The 21,150-nt window shown below is 37.5% G+C and overlaps 1 protein-coding gene across 1 annotated transcript in view; it reads right to left on the bottom strand.

Annotated features, from left to right (window-relative positions):
• LOC127812950 (uncharacterized) overlaps window positions 1–21,150 on the bottom strand; it is a 39,637-nt gene that overhangs the window by 12,405 nt on the left and 6,082 nt on the right. The window contains exon 3 of the mRNA XM_052353568.1: window positions 14,205–14,302. Within this exon, the coding sequence (XP_052209528.1) occupies window positions 14,205–14,302 (98 nt within the window). The remainder of the gene's footprint in view (window positions 1–14,204; window positions 14,303–21,150) is intronic.

Below are 21,150 nucleotides of genomic sequence, written 5' to 3'. Positions count from 1 at the left end.
GATTAAGTTGGTTAGGTATTATGTGTATCTTGTTTTAGTCTATAAACATGTTGTATATTAACATAGAATTCGCATACAATTCAATAAAATTCATTGCCGTACTTTCTTCTAACAAGATGAATATGCACGAAGAGTTTGGTTAGTAAAACATTCAAATGAAAAGTTACATCATAGTTAGTAACCATAATCCTAAACAGATGGACTTGATCTATCAACCAAGAACTGTCATGGCTATATCAACTTCTTTTCAGCAATCAGCAATGTTTATGAACAAAACTGAAAACAACTGATTGAAGCAACTTAGGAAGAATACCTGATTAGAGAGGAAGAAAAAACTTAATGAAATGGACAACTGCTTCAATATCTTATAGAATTCTTCTACAACATCTCCTAAAAAAGAGGAAAATTGAATATCTTTAAAAGATAAAGTTTATCACTAGGAATCAACTGCCTCCTTTTTCTTAGAAACTTATCTCTTTATCAATTTAATCTTTTTTGAATCTTCCTTTATTTCCAACCAACCTTGTCTCTTGGTTTCATCCATATTCAAACTTTTTTATTTGATATTTCAACACTTCCCCTCAAGCTAGTGAATAGATATCAATAATTCCCAACTTTCTAATTAACACTTCAAAACTTGGCTTAGACATAGCTTGAGTTAGTATATCAACCTCTTGATCTTGAGTTGGAATGTACAAGAGGATAATTTTTCCATTTTCAATTTCAATCTTGATTAAGTGTCGATCAATCCTTACATGCTTCATCCTATCATGTTGAATTCGATTGTGAACTGAAACAAGCAGAAAAGGAATGCTTGATTGAATCTAAATGTGCTGAGAACAAGAAGTTAAATACTCTACCTATCCTTATCTTTTCTCCTAGAAAATAGGAGATGAGATAGGATATTCTATCTCCTAAAATTTAGGAAATACTATCTCCTGAATTATAGAGATAACCTAAAATTCTAAACATACACATTCAAACTTTAAATTATAAGATACAATAATTCAATCTATATGGCCGGATGGCCTTATCCTTCATAAACAATCTTCAACTTTGAATTTCATCCCCCTCAAGCTGTGGAGTAGATGCACATCATTCCCAGCTTGCCAATCAGAAATTTGAACCCTGGTCTCACCATAGCCTTTGTGAACACATCTACTACTTGATCTTTGGTGGAAATATAAGATAAGCCTATCCCTCCTCCTTCAATTTCTCGTTCTATAAAACTTCTATCTATCCTCACATGCTTCATGCAATCATGTTGAACAGTATTTTTTACTATGCATATTGCCGACTTACTATCACTATAGACCCTTGTAGGTTGAACCAAGGGTATCTTTAGGTCCTTCAATAGCCTCTCTAACCATATCACTTCACATATTCCTTGAGCTATTGCTCGAAACTCTACCTCAACACTGTTATGGGCCACCACAAATTGTTTTTTGCTTCTCCATGTCACAAAATTTCCCCATACCTTAGTATAATATCCCGTTGTTGACCTACTGTCCTCATTTGAGCCTGCCCAATCTGCATCCACAAATCCTTCAATTCCCTTTTCTTTTGTTTTTCGAAACATTAATCCTTTTCCAGGTGTTCCTTTAAGATACCTTAGTATATGAAATACTGCATCCATATATCTTTGTGTGGGAGAGTGCATATATTGACTTATTTTACTTACTGCATAGGCAATGTCAGGCCGAGTCAAAGACAAATAAATCAACCTTCCCACCAAGCGTTGGTACCTCTCCTTGTCTACGGGAATATCACCCTCTTCTTCTCTTGATTTCCAGCCCTTGTCTAGTGGAGTGCCAGTAAGTCTGCATGCCAACATCCCGATGTCCTTTAGTAAATCCAGGCTGTACTTTCTTTGTGATACAAATAACCCTTCTTGACTTCTATCCACTTCCATACCCAAGAAGTATTTCATCAACCCGAGATCTTTGACTTCAAATTCCGCCTTTAGCTGCCCTTTTAAAGTTTCAATTTCTTGTAGATCATCACTTGTTACAATGATATCATTAACATAAACAATTAGAATAAATTTCTTCCCATATTCTGTGGTTTTAACAAACAACGTATGATCAGCTTGTCCCTGTTGATACCCAAATTGAATTAAGGTCATGCTGAATTTTTTGAATCATGCCCTAGGTGATTGCTTTAATCCATATAGAGATTTTCTCAGCTTGCACACATTTCCTATGCCAGCCTCCCCTTCAAAACTAGGTGGGATCCTCATATATATATTTCCTCATCTAAGTCCCCATTAAGAAATGCATTCTTAATATCAAACTGAAACAGTGGCCAATCTAAATTTATTGCAATAGAAAGAATTACCCGGATAGAATTCAACTTAGCCACAGGTGCAAAAGTCTCCTCATAATCTATCCCATATGTTTGAGTGAACCCTTGCGCCACCAACTGGGCTTTATACCTTTCAATACTACCATCAGCATTGTGCTTCACAGTAAATACCCATCGGCATCCACCTATCTTCTTGTCTAAAGGTCTCTTCACTATTTCCCAAGTGCCATTTCCCACTAGGGCCTTCATTTCCTCCATAACCGCTGCTTTCCATTTAGGATCCTGCATTGCTCCTTGGATATCTTTCGGAACAACTATACTGTCAACTTTAGTAATAAACCCTCTGAATTTAGGAGACAACTTAGCATAGGACAAATGATTTTTCAGTGGGTATTTTGCACAGACCTTACCCCTTTTCATAGAGCTATGGGCATTGCCCAATCCAATCCGTCCTCTGGTGCTGCATCACTGCTAGTCTCATGCTCCTTGCTGAGAGTTTCCCTTGTTTCAGGGCTGTCTTTTAAACATTCTTCTTCAGTCCTGTATGCATCTTCTAAAGGACTAGCAGCTGTTGATAGAGATGATTGACACTGTTGTAGCTTAGTTTGGTATTTTAGTCGTCGGGAATAAACAAACAGAGGGTCAGTTGGTGGTTTGGTATTGTTCTGACCAGAACAATGGCCAGATACTGTTGTGTTAGAATTAGTTGTTAATTCACGGATTGTTGGAGTTGTATCTGCTATTGTAGGAGTCACTGTTAGTGTGTTATCAGAGGTTTTAATTATTTCTCCCCCTTGAGAATACACTGGCAGTGAAAGAGTGGGAGGAGAAAGTGGATCAGTGGGAGGATCCATAGGTGATTTGGACTGATAGTAGAGAATATCCTCATAGAATGTAACATCGAAGGAAATATAGTATTTTCGGTTCATAGGGTTGTAACACTTGTATCCTTTTTGTGTAGGAGAATAACCAATGAAGAGGCATTTTAGGGCCTTGGGATCAAGCTTAGTACGAGAGGGACTGTGATTATGAACATAAGCAACACAGCCAAACACTTTAGGCACAAGGGATTGGAGAAAAGGAACATGAGGATATAAGGCACAAAGGGTATCAATGGGGGTTTTGAAGCTCAAGGTCTTGGAGGGTAGACAGTTTATAAGAAAAGCTGCTGTAAGAACCGCCTCCCCCCAGTAAGAATGAGGGACGTGGGTTGTGAACATCATTGCTCTTGCAACTTCTAAGAGATGCCTATTTTTCCGTTTGGTCACACCATTTTGTTGTGGTGTGTAAGGGCAAGAGCTTTGATGTAAAATCCCATGGTCAAGCAAGTAATTGGTTAGGTCATGGGAAAAATATTCCCTCCCATTGTCAGTCCTAAGAATGTGAATTGAAGCTTGGAACATATTCACAACAAATTGATGAAATCATTTGAAGATACCACTAGCTTTGGATTTCTCCTTCATAAGGTATACCCAACATGCTCTAGAGTGGTCATCTATGAAGGTTATGAACCACCTAGAACCTGAAATATTTGGGAGTTTAGAGATGCCCAAAATATCACTATGGATAAGATGGAATGGAGATGAGGGTTTGTAAGATTGGATGGAATGATGGACCTTAGACTGTTTTGCAAGAGTACAATGCTCACATGAAAAAATGTGATCTTTATTAATGAAGAATTGGGGATACAAAAATTTAAGGTAAGGGAAACTAGGGTGTCCTAACCGCTTATGCCATAACATAGCTTTGGCATTAGCGTTAACATTGAAAACAAATTTATTTGAATGAGCAACTTCTAATGAGTTCTCGGGCAACCAATAGAGGCCATCCCTAGCTTCAGCACTGCCAATCATCATCCCTGAGGCTTGGTCCTGAAATAAACAGTAGGATGGAAAGAATATCACTTTGCAATTCATGTCACTTGTAATCCTACTTACAGATAACAAGTTGTAACTTAATCCTGGAACATATAGAACTGAATCAAGACCCAAAGCAGGAGAGGCAGAACCATCAGCCATAGAAATCTCAATCAGCTTTCTACATGGCCTATATTCGGTCATATATTCCATGGAACTTGACATATGGTCAGATGCTCCTATATCTATTATCCATACATCCTTAGGAATCTATTTTGACACTAAAGAGCAGTGAGGGTTACCTTGCAGAGCAACGGAGGTTGTAGGTTGAGGATTGGAAGAATCAGCCAATCTTGTTCCTTGACTAAGCAGCTTGTACAATGTCTGTATTTGTTCTTTTGTCAGATTTAAGTTTGATTTTAATCCTTTTTCTCCACCTGATTTTGGCCCATCTTCACTAGATGCAGCAGCCACATAGGCTGATCTACTGCCTTCTCGTTTATTCCTTGGTTTCCAATCGGCTAGTTTTCCATGGATCTTCCAACAAGTCTCTTGGGTGTGGTATGGTCTCTTGCAATGATCACACCATTACTTTTCTCTCCCAGAATATTTTTGACCAAAATCCCCTTGCTTAACAGTAATAAGGGCTGAATGTTGGTTAGTCAAATCAGCAGTCGATTGAAGCATAACCTTTCAACGGCTTTCTTCTCTTCTAACTTCTGCAAAAACTTCCCTTAAATTGGGCACAGAGGTTTAGTGCCTAAGATCCTATCACGTACCTCATCTAGATCACTGTTAAGTCCATGGAGAAAATCGAAAATTCGATCTTTTTCGATCATCTTATTATATTTAACACTATCAGCAGCACTCTCCCAAGTAATAGTATAAAGCAAATCCATCTCATGCCATAACTCTACCAAAGTATTAAAATAATCTGTAACACTTAGATTACCTTGTTTGGTATTCCTTATGGCTGACCTTACCTCAAAGCTTTGAGATGAATTCTCTAAATCTGAATACATTTCTTACACCGAATCCCAAATCTCCTTGGCTGTTTTGTGGAAGAGGTATGTCCTTCCAATCCTAGTCTCCATGGAATTTATCAACCATGCCTGATAATTGAATTTTCTGCCTCCCATATGCCATAAGAAGCGTCTGTTGGCGAAGGAGTTGGAGTCGTACCAGTCAAAAATCCAGCTTTCCCTTTACCCTTGATCACCAATAAAACTAATTGAAACCACTCCCTAAAATTACTCCCATTTAACTTATGGTGAGTAATTTGTAGTGGGTGATTGTCGATTGAATGGCTGGACATGTTAGGAACGGATTGTGAAGGAGTCGAATGGTGAACAACACTTGGGGAACTGGTGGCTGAAGTTTTTGTAAAGGTAGGGTTTTGGGTTGCATCGGCCATGATTTTCTTTTTCAGAAAAAAGGAAGAAACAAAACGGCAGAAAACAAAAAACTACTTGAGGCCTAACCTAGGCTCTGATACCATGAAACAAGCAGAAAAGGAATGCTTGATTGAATCTAAGTGTGCTGAGAACAAGGAGTTAAATACTCTACCTATCCTTATCTTTTCTCCTAGAAAATAGGAGATGAGATAGGATATTCTATCTCCTAAAATTCTAAACATACACATTCAAACTTTAAATTATAAGATACAATAATTCAATCTATATGGCCAGATGGCATTATCCTTCATAAACAATCTTCAACTTTTAATTTCGTCCAACATGAACTATGCCTAATGGCTAATTTATTGTCACTATATAGCTTCATAGGTGCATCCCATGATATCTGTAAGTCATGTAACAGTCTTTCCGACCAGATTAATTCATATATTCCTTGGACAATTGCTCTATACTCTGCTTCTACATTGCTTCTAGCTACCACCAACTGGTCATATGATCTGATGCTCATGAATCTATAATCTACATATTTTCAAAATTCCAATGAGATATCAAGAAGTGAAAATTACCTCATTAAGCAACTACAGTACTAAGGATTGTATGTTCAGGTTCCTTGGATACCTTGGATTGAGATAACAGATTTTTCAAAATCTCCATCAGTTATGTAGTAAATGGAGGAGTATTGACAAGTTTCTCCTTTGTCAAAACTAATTCAATCACATAGGCCACCTTAAATTGGTCCCTTTGATTCTTTGATTTCCAATTTGTAGGTTTTCCATGCAATTTCCAGTAAGTCTCCCTAGTGTGATTAGGTTTGTTGCAACAATCACACCATAGATTCTCCTCTTTATTCTTTTGATTTTTCTAATGGAATAGACTATCTGATGAACTGCCAGAGCAGAGTTTTGAATACCTATATACGAAGGAGATGAGTTGTTAAGCATCATCTTCTTGCGGCTTTCCTCTCTTCTAATTTCAACAAAGACCTCACAAATGGAGGGAAAAGATTTAGAACCTAGGAGTCGGCCACAAACTTCATCCAAGTCCTTGTTGAGTCCATGCAAAAAATCAAAAACTCTTTCCTTCTCAAGCATCTTGACATATTTGGCACTATCTTCAGAACAATGCTAGTTTATGTCATAGTGAAACAAGAGATATTCAAGAATGAATTCTTCTCTCTTAATTTTTTCATTTGAGCTAATCACATATATACATACAAGTTTGACAGCTATCTCCTAAGAATTCAAAACAAGGAAAAATTTATCTCCTATAATCAAGGAGATTCTTATTTCTTATCTTCTCCTAACAAACCTATCTTATCTTCTTATCTTCTCCTCTAACAAACCTAATCTAATCACTTGAATACAAAAATACAGAAAATAAAAAAGATAAATATCTAGCAAATCATAAATCACTCCCTCTCAAGTTGAGGAATAGATGTTTATCATTCCCAACTTGCCAAGAATAAATTCAAAGTTAGGCTTGGGTAGTATCTTTGTGAAAACATCTGCTTCCTGCATTTGAGTGGAAATGTGACATAATTCAATCCCGCCTTCTTCAAGCTCATGTTTGATAAAGTTCTTGTCAATTCTAACATGTTTTATTTGATCATGTTGTACCGGATTATTCACAATATTTATGGCAAACTTGCTATCACTGTAGGGCTTTGTAAGGGATGAAATAGATATTTGCAGATCATCCATTAATCTCTCTAGCCAAATAACTCCGCATATGCCTTATGCAATGGCTCTAAATTCTGCTTCAGCACTACTCCTAGCCACCACCGTCTACTTCTTGCTTCTCCACGTGACTAAATTCCCCCATAACTTTGTGCAAAACCCTGAAGTTGATTGCTATCTTCCACGTTACCAGCCCAATCTGCATCTGCAGAGGCTTTACTATTCCTCTTTTCATGTTTTCGAAACACCAATTTTCTACTTGGAGTTCCCTTGAGATATTTGAGGATGTGTCCCACGACATCTAGATGTTGTTGAGTTGGGGAATGAATAAACTGACAAACAATACTGACTGGAAAGGCAATGTCAGGCCTCGTGAGGGATAGATAGATGAGTCTTCCAACTAGTCGTCGGTACCTTCCCTTGTTTACAGGAGGATCATTTTCATCTAGCTTCCACTCCCAACCTTGTTGCAGAGGAGTTCCAATTGGTTTGCAACCTAATTTCCTAGTTTCTCTTAGTAAGTCAAGAGTATATTTCCGTTGAGAGATGAAAATACCATTCTAGTTTCTTGCAATTTCCACACCAAGACAATATCTCAAGTCCCCTAGACTTTTAACCTCAAATTATGTTTTCAATTGCTACTTGAGTTGCCGAAGTTGGTATGTGTCATCACCAGTGGATATAATGTCATCTACATATACGATCAGTATGGATCTTTTTCCTCCTCCTCCCATCTTGATGAAGACCGTATAGTCCACTTGCCATTGCTTGTATCCGATCTGAAAGAGTGTCATACTAAATTTTTTAAACCATGCTCAGGGTGACTACTTGAGACTATACAGAGATTTTTTTAATTTACATACTTTCCTTTTCTCTTCTTAAAATTCAAATCCATGAGGGATTCTCATGTATACTTCCTCCTCTAAGTCACCATTTAGGAATGCGTTCTTTACATCAAGCTAGTGGAGTTCCCAATCTAGGTTAGCTACCACAAATAAAAGAACTCAAATTGTGTTCAGCTTTACCATCGATGCAAATGTTTCCTCATAGTCAATCCCGTAGGTTTGAGTAAAGCCTTGAGCAACTAGTTGTGTCTTTTATACCTTTCAATGTCTCCATTGGCCTTATACTTAACTGCAATATTATTAAAGGCCCAAGGCGCACAAGGGTCTTGGAGCCTGAGGCGCAAGTTAATAAAAAAATAAATAAATAAAAATATATGTTTTAGTTGAAGAAAAATGTATAAAATAAGTCCTAATTTCTAATAATATTTTAACAAACATGTTATAAAAAAACCACTCTAAAGACCAAACATTTCTATATTTTCATCATTAGAAGCATCATCTCTAATATCTTCTTCCACATCATCTACTCCTCTTGTTGGATGATTTCTAGAGTTTAGAAGTGTGATGATAGTTTCATACATTTTTTTGGTAGGTAATATACTAGACTTGAATTTGCATCTTTCCTTGTTTTGGTGACTTAATGTTGCATTTTGTTATTGCATGCCTTGAATTTGTTCAATTCTCCCTATCCATCTTCATCTAGTTCAAATTCAATTGGAGCATTTGAAGTAGTAGCCTTTTTACTTATTGTCAAATTTGTAGTTGAAACAATAAATTTAAACCCTAAACAGTAAAAAAATTAAATAAAGTAACAAACAGTGAAATAAAAAGATTGAAAAACAGCTAAAAAACCCAAGGCGTGCGCCTTTGCCTTTTGGTTTGCGCCTGCCTAGAAGGCTTTCAGGAGCCCAGGATACGCCTTGCGCCTAGGCGCGCCTTTAATAACACTACTTAACGGTGAATACCCATTTGCTCCCAATAACTTTCTTGTTCTCTGGCAGGTCTACAACTTCCCAAGAACCATTCATGTGTAATGCTCTCATTTCTTCCAAAACTGCCTTCTCCACTGGGGTTCTTTGAGTGCTTCATAGATATTGTTGGGTATCTCAACACTATCAACCTTAGTGGTGAATGTAGCAAATTGTGGAAACAATTTTGAGTAACCCAAGTAGTTAGAAATAGGATATTTTGTACATGAACTTACCCCTTTTCGAAGAGCGATAGGCAAATCCAAATCATCAAAAACTGCTCCCTCATTAGTACTAAGAACCTGCCCCGGATTCAATGATTGCCCTTGTTGAGGATCTATCGATCTTCACAAATAAACCAAGGTTTGTTTGTCTATAATCGAGCCTCCCCCTAGATTAGTTACTTCAAGTGTTGAATTAGGGCTTTGAGGAACTGGACAACTTTCAGTGGGAATTGGATGAGAGATGGATGGATCCCAAGACCCATCTTCTTGGGATTTCTCCCCCTGGAGATAGAATGACTAACTCCCAAAGAAGGTTACATCATAGGAAATAAAGAACTTTCGGGTGCTTGGAAAATAGCATTTATACCCTTTTTGGGTAGATGAATAACCAACAAACACCCACTTGAGAGCTTTGAGCTCAAATTTGCTTGGATTTGTTTGAAAGTTATGAACATAAACGGTACACCCAAACACCTTTGGTGGTAATGAATTGAGGATTTTTGTGTTTTGGGAGTCATCAAGGAGGATGCTCAAAGGAGTCCAAAATTTAAGTGTCTTGGAAGGGAGACAGTTTATGAGGTAAGATGCAATTAGGATAGCTTCTCCCTAGTAGGAATGTGGGATTGAACTAGTAAACATCATGGGACAAGTGACTTCTAATAGGTGGCGATTTTTTTCCTTCAGCCACTTCATTTTGTTGAGAAGTATAGACACATGAACTTTGATGGTGAATGCCATTGGTGGAGAGCTATTGAGTGAATTCTTGTGAAAAATACTCTCCCATTATCGGTTCGTAGAATTTGGATAGGTGTTTGGAAAACAGTTTGAACAAACATATGGAATTGTTGGAATACAACACAAGCGTTAGATTTGTCTTTCATAAGATACACCTAACAAACTCTAGAATGATCATCTATGAATGTAATGAACCATCGGGTTCCAATTAGAGTTGGAATCCTTGCTGGTCCCCAAATATCACTATGAACCAGATGGAAAGCCTTTGAAGGTTTGTATGAGTGGGAAATATAAGTACTTCGACATTGTTTTGCAAGGACACATTCTTCACAATGGAAGGAAACATTCTTTTTATTGATAAACAAATGGGGATACAATGCCTTTAAATAAGAAAAGCTAGGATGACCTAGACATTTGTGCCCTAACATAACATCAAAACTAGACACTACTGATAAGGACAAATTATGGGGTAACTGATCTCTAGAGGAAGTACCAGTTATTGAGAGGTGGTAGAGACCATCCTTCTCCTCAGCACTGCCAATCATCTTCCCTGAAGACCTATCCTGAAATTCACAATGAGATAGAAAAAACGTCACTATACAATTCATATTTGTTGTCAGCTTACTAATAGACAATAAATTGTATGTAAGCTCTAGCACATATAACACAGATTTCAACACTTGATTTGATACACAAATCGTCCTTTGTCCTATTGCTGGTGACATCTTCCCATCAGCTACCCACGCATGAATTTCAAGGTTGTTTTTCTCATAGGTCTCGAACATGTCTAAGGATCCAGTCATATGATCTGAGACCCCTGTATCAATTATCCAACATTGGTTTGATAAGGATTTTGAGAGTAGTGAATGGCTTATGTTACCAAGTTGTGTTATAGATATAGTTGGATTTTGTGAGGATGTGGGATTAGACTGGGGAAAGAGCCTTGTTTGGTTCAGCAAGTTTTGCAGAAATTCAATCTACTCAGCTAAAAGATTGAGACTGGCAGTCTGCCCCAAGTCTGATTCCGCTACCTGTGCTGCATGGTGATTCCCTCTCTGTTTCTTAGGCTTCCAATCTGAAGGCTTTCCATGGATTTCCCAGCATGTCTCTTGAGTGTGCCAAGGTTTGTTGTAGTGATCACACCATGGTTTTCCTTTTAGCTATTGTTGTTCACAATTTTGAACTGTTGATCCTTTCTCACATTTTTTATAACTAGAGCAGAATTTTGGGTGATTTGTTCCAAGTAAACGTCCCCATACTTCATCTAAATTTGCATAAAGTCCTTGGAGGAAATCAAAGACCCGTTATTTCTTCAATAACTTCTTGTATTTTTCTGCATCGATCTGGCAGCTCCACTCGATTTCATAGAACAGATCTATCTCATGCCAAAGTTCCATGAGTGCATTATAATATCTAGTTACAATCATGGTGCCTTAACAGGTATTTCGAATTTTGGACCTGACTTCAAAGCACTGAGAGATGTTTTCTACATCCGAGTAGACCTCTTGTGCAGCTTCCCATATCTCTTTCGCCGTTTCATGGAACAAATAGGATTTGACTATGCTTGGCTCCATAGAATTGATGAGCCAAGCCATCACGATTGAGTTTTCGGCCTCCCATGCTCCATAGTTCAGTGTTATCTCTGATGGTGGTAAGATCGCCCTCGTTAGATGTCCAGCCTTTCCTCTTCCTTTGATCACAAGCATCACTGATTGTGACCATTCTCAGTAATTCACTCCGTTGAGCTTATGGTGAGTGATTTGCAAAGATAGGTTTTCAACTGAGAGTAATTGTGATTGGGTTGTAGGATTGACAGGTTGGGTGGTGGTGACTGTGGTGGACGATTCTACTGAAGTCGGCTGGTTTCCGACCATGTTTGGATAAGATTTAACAACTTAGGGCTACTAGAACCAGTAGCTCTGATACCATGAAACAAGAGATATTTAAGAAAGAATTATTTTCTCTTAATTTTTTCATTTGAGTTGATCACATGTATATATATAGGTTTGACAGCTATCTCCTAAGAATTCAAAACAAGGAAAAATCTATCTCCTATAATCAAGGAGATTCTTATTTCTTATCTTCTCCTAACAAATCTATCTTATCTCCTTATCTTCTCCTCAAACAAACCTAATCTAATCACTTGAATACAAAAATACAGAAAATAAAAGAGATAAATATCTAGCAAATCATAAATCTCCAACAAATAGAATAGATTCATTTCCTTCCATAATGCTGTTAAAACATTGTAATATTCAGTCACTGACATATTACCTTGTTGAGTAATCCTAATAGCTGATTGAATCTCAAAGCATTGGGAGGTGTTTGTGAGGTCTGAATAGATTTCTTGCACCGCTGTCCAAATATCCTTTGCAATTTTGTAGAATAGGTAAGTCCTTCCTATTTTTGGCTCCATGGAATTTATGAACCAAGCCATTACAATCGAATTCTCAACATCCAATGTTGAGTAGTTAGGTGCTGTTTTAGGAGGCATGGAAAGAGATCCATAACCTACTTTTCCTTTACCCTTCATTACCAACAAGACTAATTGGAACCATTCCCAAAAATTTGTCCCATTCAGTTTATGTTGCATAATTTGAAGGGAATGGAAATCAAGGTTTAAAGGGATGGAAGGCATAAACTGAGATGGAGCATCGGGATCAAAGGCAAAAGGATTATTAGAGGAGGAGGTATTATTCGCCATAAGCATAGGGACTAGTAAGTTCAGATGAGATAACCGGAAGGGAAGGAATTAGCCAAAAAGATGGCTGGCTCTGATACCATAAACAAAACTGAAAACAACTGATTGAAGCAACTTAGGAAGAATACTCGATTAGAGAGGAAGAAAAAACTTAATGAAATGGAAAACTGCTTTAATATCTTATTAAGCATACAAGTGGGGTATCTATACAAGAATTCTTCTACAACATCTCCTAAAAAACAAGAAAATTGAATATCTTTAAAGGATAAAGTTTATCACTAAAGCTGGACTTATCACTTGGAATCTATTGCCTCCTTTTTCTTAGGAACTTATTTCTTTATCAGTTTAATCTTTTTTGAATCTTCCCTTATCTCCAACCAACCTTATCTCTTGGTCTCATCCATATTCAAACTTTTTGATTTGATGTTCCAACAGTTAAATATATATCTAAAACACCCTAATCATCCTAACAAGGCCAAAGAATTAATCATCATTGTGAAGTATAATCATCCAATATGGATTATCTTATTATCTTTCATGGTAAACTGTTTATGTTTGATGAACTGTTGTAACTACCCCACAAATTGAAGAGTGATATTAGAATTTAACTCCATAGAATGTCACAAGCAAACAGCTGGCCATGCATTACAAAGAAAAAGGAAGAAGCATTGCAGAAATGAGTTGTGTAACCTGGTGGGCAAAGATGCAGAGCTGCATAAAAAGAGTAAAATAATGACAAATACAGGTATCCACCCTTATAGACAATGTTACTCATGGACTACTCCACATAATTATAAGCAGAGAAATCATCTACTTCTCAGTCTGAAGCAAAAATTTTGAAATGAGAACACTCAAATAAAAATTACACTCTCAAATTCAGGGCTTTTTGTCTGTATTATGAGTTTGATGAATATCGAACCTGTCCAAAATTGGTTTTCAAACACATTTCCTCTCTTACCCAGAACACCCCCCCCCCCCCCCCCCCCCACACACACACACACACACAAATAATATTTTAGTGAACACTCAACATACAAAGCACCAATGTATAAATGGCTTGGCTTATAGCCTAGGCCAACTGGAATAAACAATCAGAAAAGCTTCACTAAGAATTTAGAAGATCTACACCTGACACCTCTCTTCTCCTTGCTTCATCGGATTTTAACCAAAAAATTACACCCAAGTTCATAGGCTTATAAGTTCTGTCTTTTGTTAATAAAATCACCACACCTAATTTGGTGGAGCTACTGGGTCGGTGAATCTTTGGTGTGTGCTGAGATTTTGTTGGATTCAGGTCAGCACAGAAGTCAACATTTCTTGGGCCATGAAATTGAATACCAACTTGCAACAGTATATATAGTAGCACAACAAAATTGAAGGGAATAAACTAATGTCAGTCACAATTTAGAAAGAAGCAACACTCAAAGCAAAGCTGATACTCAGTCTAATTGTCTAAATTGGAAGAGGCATAAGAACTAACCTAGGCCTCAATCGGGCTATCTCAAACTCAATCTCCTGAGCCTCTGTATCGAGAAAGTACTCAATTACCTCAGCAGGAGTATCTGGAGCAATCCGAGACTATGAAACACAAAGATATCCAAGAATCAATAATCATAGATAAAAAGAAAACAAAAAAATGAAATAAGGTGCCTGTTGAATTTTGTTGTGATATTCAAATGATTTTGCAGTAGTGGTATTAAATTTGTTAGCATCATCAATGCAAATCCATCACTGTAAATTAGCTATTAGCTTGATTAGCATAATATCTGAGATTTACTAGCCTGATTTTGTAGAAGTGAATTGCTAGTTTCCATAAAAAATCCTTTGATTAGTTGATTTTTGATATACTCTATATATACATTTTCATGAACTTATATAGTATCAGAGCCAGTCTCCCCAGCAAAAACCTCCTGTGCTGCAGTCAGCCGTCTCCTTAATGAAACCACCATCACTTCTGCAGAAATCATCTTTGACCATCTTCTTTGCAGAAATCAGAAGCCATCTTGATCCGGGAAAGAAATGAGATTTCAGAAAATTTAGAAGAAAGAGGAGATTATGAAGAAGTAGCTTGAGAAGAAGAGAAAAGCCAAGAGAGCAGAGCAGAGAGATGCTAGATAGAAGAACACAGCAAAGGGAAATCATATTATTCTATACAACAACAACAACAACATATCCAGCCTTTATCTCACTATGTGGGGTCGGCTACATGAATTCTAGACTTCCATGTATTTCTGTCTTTTGTCATATCCTCATTTAGATCCATATATTTCATATCAAATTTTAATGTATCTCCCAAAGTCTTCTTGGGTCTACCTCTACCTCTTTTTGTGACTAATTGTTCCATTTCATCAACTCTCCTCACAGGAGCGTCTCTTAGTCTCCTTCTCACATGACCAAACCATCTTAGTCTAGTCTCTCTCATCTTCTCCTCGATTGGCACTACTCCTACCTTATTACGAATAACTTCATTTCTAATTTTATCCTTTCTTGTATGTCCGCACATCCATCTTAACATCCTCATCTCTGCTACACTCGTCTTTTGCTCATGCTGGTATTTGACTGCCCAACATTCTGAGTCATACAGTAAGACTGGTCTTATAGCTGTCCTATAAAATTTTTCTTTCAATTTTAATGGGATTTTACCATCACATAACACCCCCAATGTATTTCTCCATTTTAGCCAACCTGCCTTAATTCTATGTGCGACATTCTCATGGATTTCTCCATCTTTTTGAATCACTGATCCCAAATATCGAAAATGGTCTTTTCTTTGTAAGATTTGGTCTTCTAATTTTATTATAACATCATCCACTCTTATATTTTTACTAAATCATATTATTCTATAAAACAAATTAAATAAAAGAATACATCATAAGCCTTATTTATAGGCCAAATCTAATCCTAACAACAATAGAATTATGAATCCAAGTCCAATCATACTTTGAATTCAAATCCCGAGTGATGTTATTCCCACTCCAAAAATTGTTAACGGTTAACCCTTTTATAGTGGGAATAACATTTCACTCAAATCCTATCATAACTATAATTATCTAATAAAAATGGAAACAAAACAACATAGCAAGATAAATAGTAATCTAAATCTAAATCTAATCTTTAAAATCAAAATAGGAAACATATCCCTATCACATCTCCTCTATAGAAAGTGCACACTATAAAGAACCAGCTATCACATCCATTCTGCTAACTGGGAGATTAACTCCACAAATCCTAAAATTTAAGCCCCAAAATCTCAAAAGTCAAGCCAAACCCTTTCAGAGTTAAGCCATAGAACCTCAAATCCATGAAACTTTAGCTCCGTCATGATTGATTTGTTTGATTTGTTGCTCTGCTTCAATGTGAAAATCGAGGGACGATATCTCTGTTGCCCTCTCCATCGCCTTCTTTAGTTGGCCTTTGCAACCTGTTTTTCTTTCTTATGGCACGACCCCTGCCCAAGGACAGCCTCTCTATTACCCTCTCCATGGTCTACCCTATCGCCAACTTGTTCTGCCCTGTTCTTGCCTGCTCCCTTCTCTCTATTACAGGTCAACTCCTAGTTTCCCAATAGCAGATTAGCAACTTATACATGATGCAGGACAGCAATGAGATTGTAGAAAGTGGAGAAGAAATTAGATTTAGGTTAGGATTTATCTTATTATTTTGTTTTGTTTTCATTTTTATTAGATAATTATAGTTATGGATTCAAAATTATGATTGGGCTTGGATTATAATTCTATTATAGTTTGGATTAGGTTTGGCCAATAAATTAAGGCTTATGAAATATTCCTTTATTCAGCTCTTGATGATTGAATATTTCCTATCCTTGAGATACTCTCTTGGCTTCTTCTTCTTAATCTCCTTTCTTTCTTCTCAACTTTCTGCAATCTCATTGCTGTCTAACATCAAATTTGTATCAGAGCAAAATTCAATCCCACTTTCTTCAGTTTACACAGCAAAATTTGGTTCCGATTTTCTTTTCATCAACAAACACAGCAATGACCAGTTTGAGCAGAGTTGAGGAATGTTGACAGAACTCAAAACCTGTAAGAAATCTTCTCAGCCTAAAAACTTTCAGAGAACTCTCAGCAACAGGAGCTATTACATTCAGCAAACATCGCTCAACGAATCATTACAGCGAAGAGGGTAACCAGCAGAAATTATCATCAACATCCATCAGTTTTCGCATCACCAAATCATCATCAACAATAAAGATGCAGCACCTTCATCAATATCACATAGCCTCACCAAAATCATCGGATCCCTAGCAGACTTTTCAGCGATTACACGGGCACTCTCGCCAACTTTCTTTCAGTGAGTGAAGTCGAACTGTCTTTACCAAGGCCTCTCCTTCAACAGTTGCCAGAGATTCTGTCGTCTGACTTCTGCACTGCCTTTGCCAACATCAGAAGAACCTCACTGCTGCCATCCTTGCCTGCTGCAAACTCCTCCTGCATTGTTATGTGTAAGCCTCTTGACCCAATTTTCTCTCTAACCCAGAAACCCAATTTCTCAACCCTATTTCACCTTGTCCCGACCCAATTTGGATCCTAACCAACCCTTGCACCCACACAAAACCCCCAACTTTCTCTTACTCCTGAACCCAAATTTAATTGAGTCCAGCCCTATTTTTCCCCCTAAAGCCCAACCCCAAACCAAACACAATCAAGCCCAACTCAGATTATTCTTGCAACAAAAACAGGTTGATTCTTTCCATGCTTTTGGTTTAATTTCCAGTTTTCTAAATTAATATCATTTCTTTTTGTGCGCTTTGATGTTTGTAAAATAAGTTGTCCCCTTTAACCATGGAGTCAAACATGTCAACATCTGGGTCCCAACTACATTACCAAATATAACAAATTCTTCTGGCATTAACGCTAATTTGGACATGAACCTGCAGTCTTCTATAGGTATCTTTCACCTAGCATGCCACCCTATGTTTTGATTATAGTTGTTTTGATCACTCTGCTAATATTTGTGCATTCTTGCCACCCAATATATGGAACAAAACAAGAGTAAATAAGCAACCACATCCAGAGGCACAAGCTCCTAAACCCAAAATTGGTGAACAATGTGATTTTAAGGTAGATTGTGATAAGAAATCCCACGAAGTAAAAGAAGAACAGAAAATTCCAATTGTTAACCAAGAAAAGCTTGAATCTGAAGTAGTAGAAGAAATTGTTATGGCAGTTGTGGAAATTCCCACAAAACCTCAAAATGTCTAGTAATTGAAGTATCCACCGATGCTCTCTCTCTAAGGAATTCCCAAAATTTCTTTGCCCTTTTCCAGTTCCTTAACCTTCCTTTAATGGTGTTTCACCAGTGATTCTTCCAACTCTGCCTCACAACAAGATGAACCACATTGAATAGGTTGGTTAGATAAAGCTCTTAGCCACCCACATCATTCTATTTCTCCCCAGGTTCCTTGGGAATTTCCACAATTGCCATAACAATTTCTTCTACTACCTCAAATTCAGGCTTTTCTTGGTTAACAACCAGAATTTCTGTCCTACAATTTCATGGGTTCTCTATGTGTTGCGCAAACAGAAAGCAAATCACACACACACACACTTTGATATCACTATAAGCCTTTAAACCCAACAATAGAGACACAATCAGAAAACATAAAGCACAAGTAGCGAACGCAAAAACTGATGGAAAGTAAATAACACACACAGATTTACCATGGTTCACCCAGAAAGGGCTACGTCCACATTGAGTTTCGGCAAAGGAGAGCTCACTACACTATCAGAGTAAAAATAGGGTTTACAAGACTCACAACATACAAGCCTCACAACCACTCTATTTACATAGATTGGTTCACTAACAAAATCGCCTCAAAACCATATAAAAGAAATATCAAAGGCTTACCCTATTGAATTAGAAAGAAGAACACGAAGGAGACGAAGAGTGTAAAACAACCATAAAAAAACCCTTCGGACCCTCACTTCCTCTCTCTCTCTCAATCTCTCGCTTACTTACACATATCCCGATGCACAATGCATTAAATAAGGGTCGCACGATGCAAAAGGATGGCTGGGATTGCACCAGATAAAGGCAGCATTGACGGTCCAAATTGCACGAGCAGTTGCTGAGCTGCCCTCCACTGCCACGTGGCAACGGTTGCAGAGCTGCCCTCCGCTGCCACGTGGCAACGGTTGTAGCTGACCCTCCTGCCCGGCTTCCTTAGTAAAACGGTGTTGTTACATGCTTCACCATCAATACTATGTCAATCCTCCTTTAAGTCGCCTAGTTCACCAATGTGGGGTTTAAACGATTGTGCCTCTAGATGTGGTTACTTATTTACTCTTGCTTGGTTCCATGGATTGGGTCGCAAGAATGCACAAATTTCAACAAAATGACCAAAACGACTAGAGTCAAAACACTAGGGTGGCATACTAGGTGAAACATTACCTATAGAAAACTGGAGGTTCATGCCCAGCTTAGTTAATGTCCTAAAAAATTTGTATTATTTGGCAATGTAGTTGGGACTTAGACGGTGACATGTTTGACTCCATGGTTAAAGAGGATAACTTATTTTACAAAAATCTAAGCACACAAAAATAATATAAAATTAATTTAGAAAAAGGGAAATTAAACCAAAAGCATGGAAAGAATCAACCTGTTTTCCTGGCAAGAATAATCTGAGTTAGGATTGATTGGGTTTGGTTTGGGGTAGGGCTCAAACAATTAGGCTTGAGAAAAAAAAAGGAAAAATTAGGCTGGACTCAATTAAATTTGGGTTGAGGGTTTGGTGTGGGCACAAGGCTAGGCTAGGATCCCAATTGGGTTGGGTCAAGGTGAAACAGGGTTGAGAAATTGGGTTTCTGGATTAGAGAGCAAATTGGCTCAAGAGGCTTACAGGTAACAATGAAGGAGTTTGCAGCAGGCAAGGATGGCAGTGGCAAGGTACTTCTGACATCGGCAAAAGTGGTGCAGAAGGCAGATGACAAAATCTCTGGTGACTGTTGAAGTAGAGGATTTATCAGTCAGTTCGACTCCACTTGCTCTAAGGTCAAGTGAGACTGCTCATGTAGTCTCCAAAAAGTTGGCTAGGGCTCTGGCAATTTTGACAAGGCTATGTGACGTTGATGAAGGTCTTCAGTGGTTGAAGATGATGATAAAGGGACTTATTGCTTCTGTAGATGGTTCTGTTGCTTGTTGTGATACATTGTTTGTTGTTAATGATGATTCAGTGATGCAAAAACTGAAGGGCATTGATGATAATTCTGCTGGTTACTGTGTTCTTTGCAAACGACTCGTTGAGAGATGGTTACTGAATGTAACGGCTCCTGTTACTGAGAGTTTTCTGAAATTTTCTAGGCTGAGAAAATTTCTTACAGCTTTTGAGTTTGAGGTCTCACAATTCCTCAACTCCACAAACTAAAGAAAACTGATGATTGTTGTGCATGTTGATGAGAAGAAAATCAGAACCAAATTTTGCTGTGTAAACTGATGGAAGCAGGAACGAATTTTGCTCCGATACCAGGATTGATGGGGAAAGCACTGAGATTGCAGAAAGTTGAGAAGATAGAGGAGATTAGGAAGAAAAAGAAGCAGCTAGGTGAAATCATATTATTCAATCAATCAAGCTGAATAAAAGAATACATCATAAACCTTATTTATAGGCCAATTCTAATCCTAACTACAATAGAATTATAATCCAAGTCCAATCATAACTTTGAATTCAAATCCTATCATAACTATAATTATCATCTAATAAAACAGAGATAGAACAAAATAACAGGATAAATCTTAATCTATATCTAAATCTAATCTTTAAAATCAAAATAGGAAATGTATCCCTTTCAATACAACATTTTAATTTTATCACTGCTAATCGGTTCCATTATTTCTCCATCTGATTGGTCCTTCAATCCAGTCACTCATGGACAAGTCAGATACTTCTCCTCCTATGTCCACTGTTTTAGATGGTTCCATTATTTGCCTTTGGGTAGATGGGATGCATAGCTTCCTAAAAGGGGGAAAAAATGTGACATCTTATTACTGGTGGTATTGTTCAACCACCGCAATAATGGAGAATCTGATACCAAATTTTCAAAACTGATTAGAAGATTGGGACAGAAAGGACTACCAAATTATTACTTTGCTTGTAATACCTTGGTACCCTCTATCCACTTGCAGTTTGGCTGCTTTGACACAGCCAAAGAGGTTATGAACCCATTAGCTAGTTGGTACACCACCACTAATTTGACATACCAATATGAGCTTTGGGGTCAGCTTCATACCTTGAAACAAGAACCTGATCAGTCACTTAATGATTTGTTTACTCAGCGGTAAATTATTTGAGATTACTGGTTCTCTATACTGCCCAGTATGTTGTATAGGGTGGTTAGAAGTACCTGATTCACCTACTGATGTCTCTGATTACTGATTTTGAAACTGTTTGAGCTTTACTTCCTCATTGG

The sequence above is a fragment of the Diospyros lotus genome, chromosome 11 (genome assembly GCF_014633365.1).
Source record: "Diospyros lotus cultivar Yz01 chromosome 11, ASM1463336v1, whole genome shotgun sequence".
Lineage (NCBI taxonomy): Eukaryota > Viridiplantae > Streptophyta > Magnoliopsida > Ericales > Ebenaceae > Diospyros > Diospyros lotus.
This window is presented reverse-complemented; position numbering and strand designations above follow the sequence as displayed.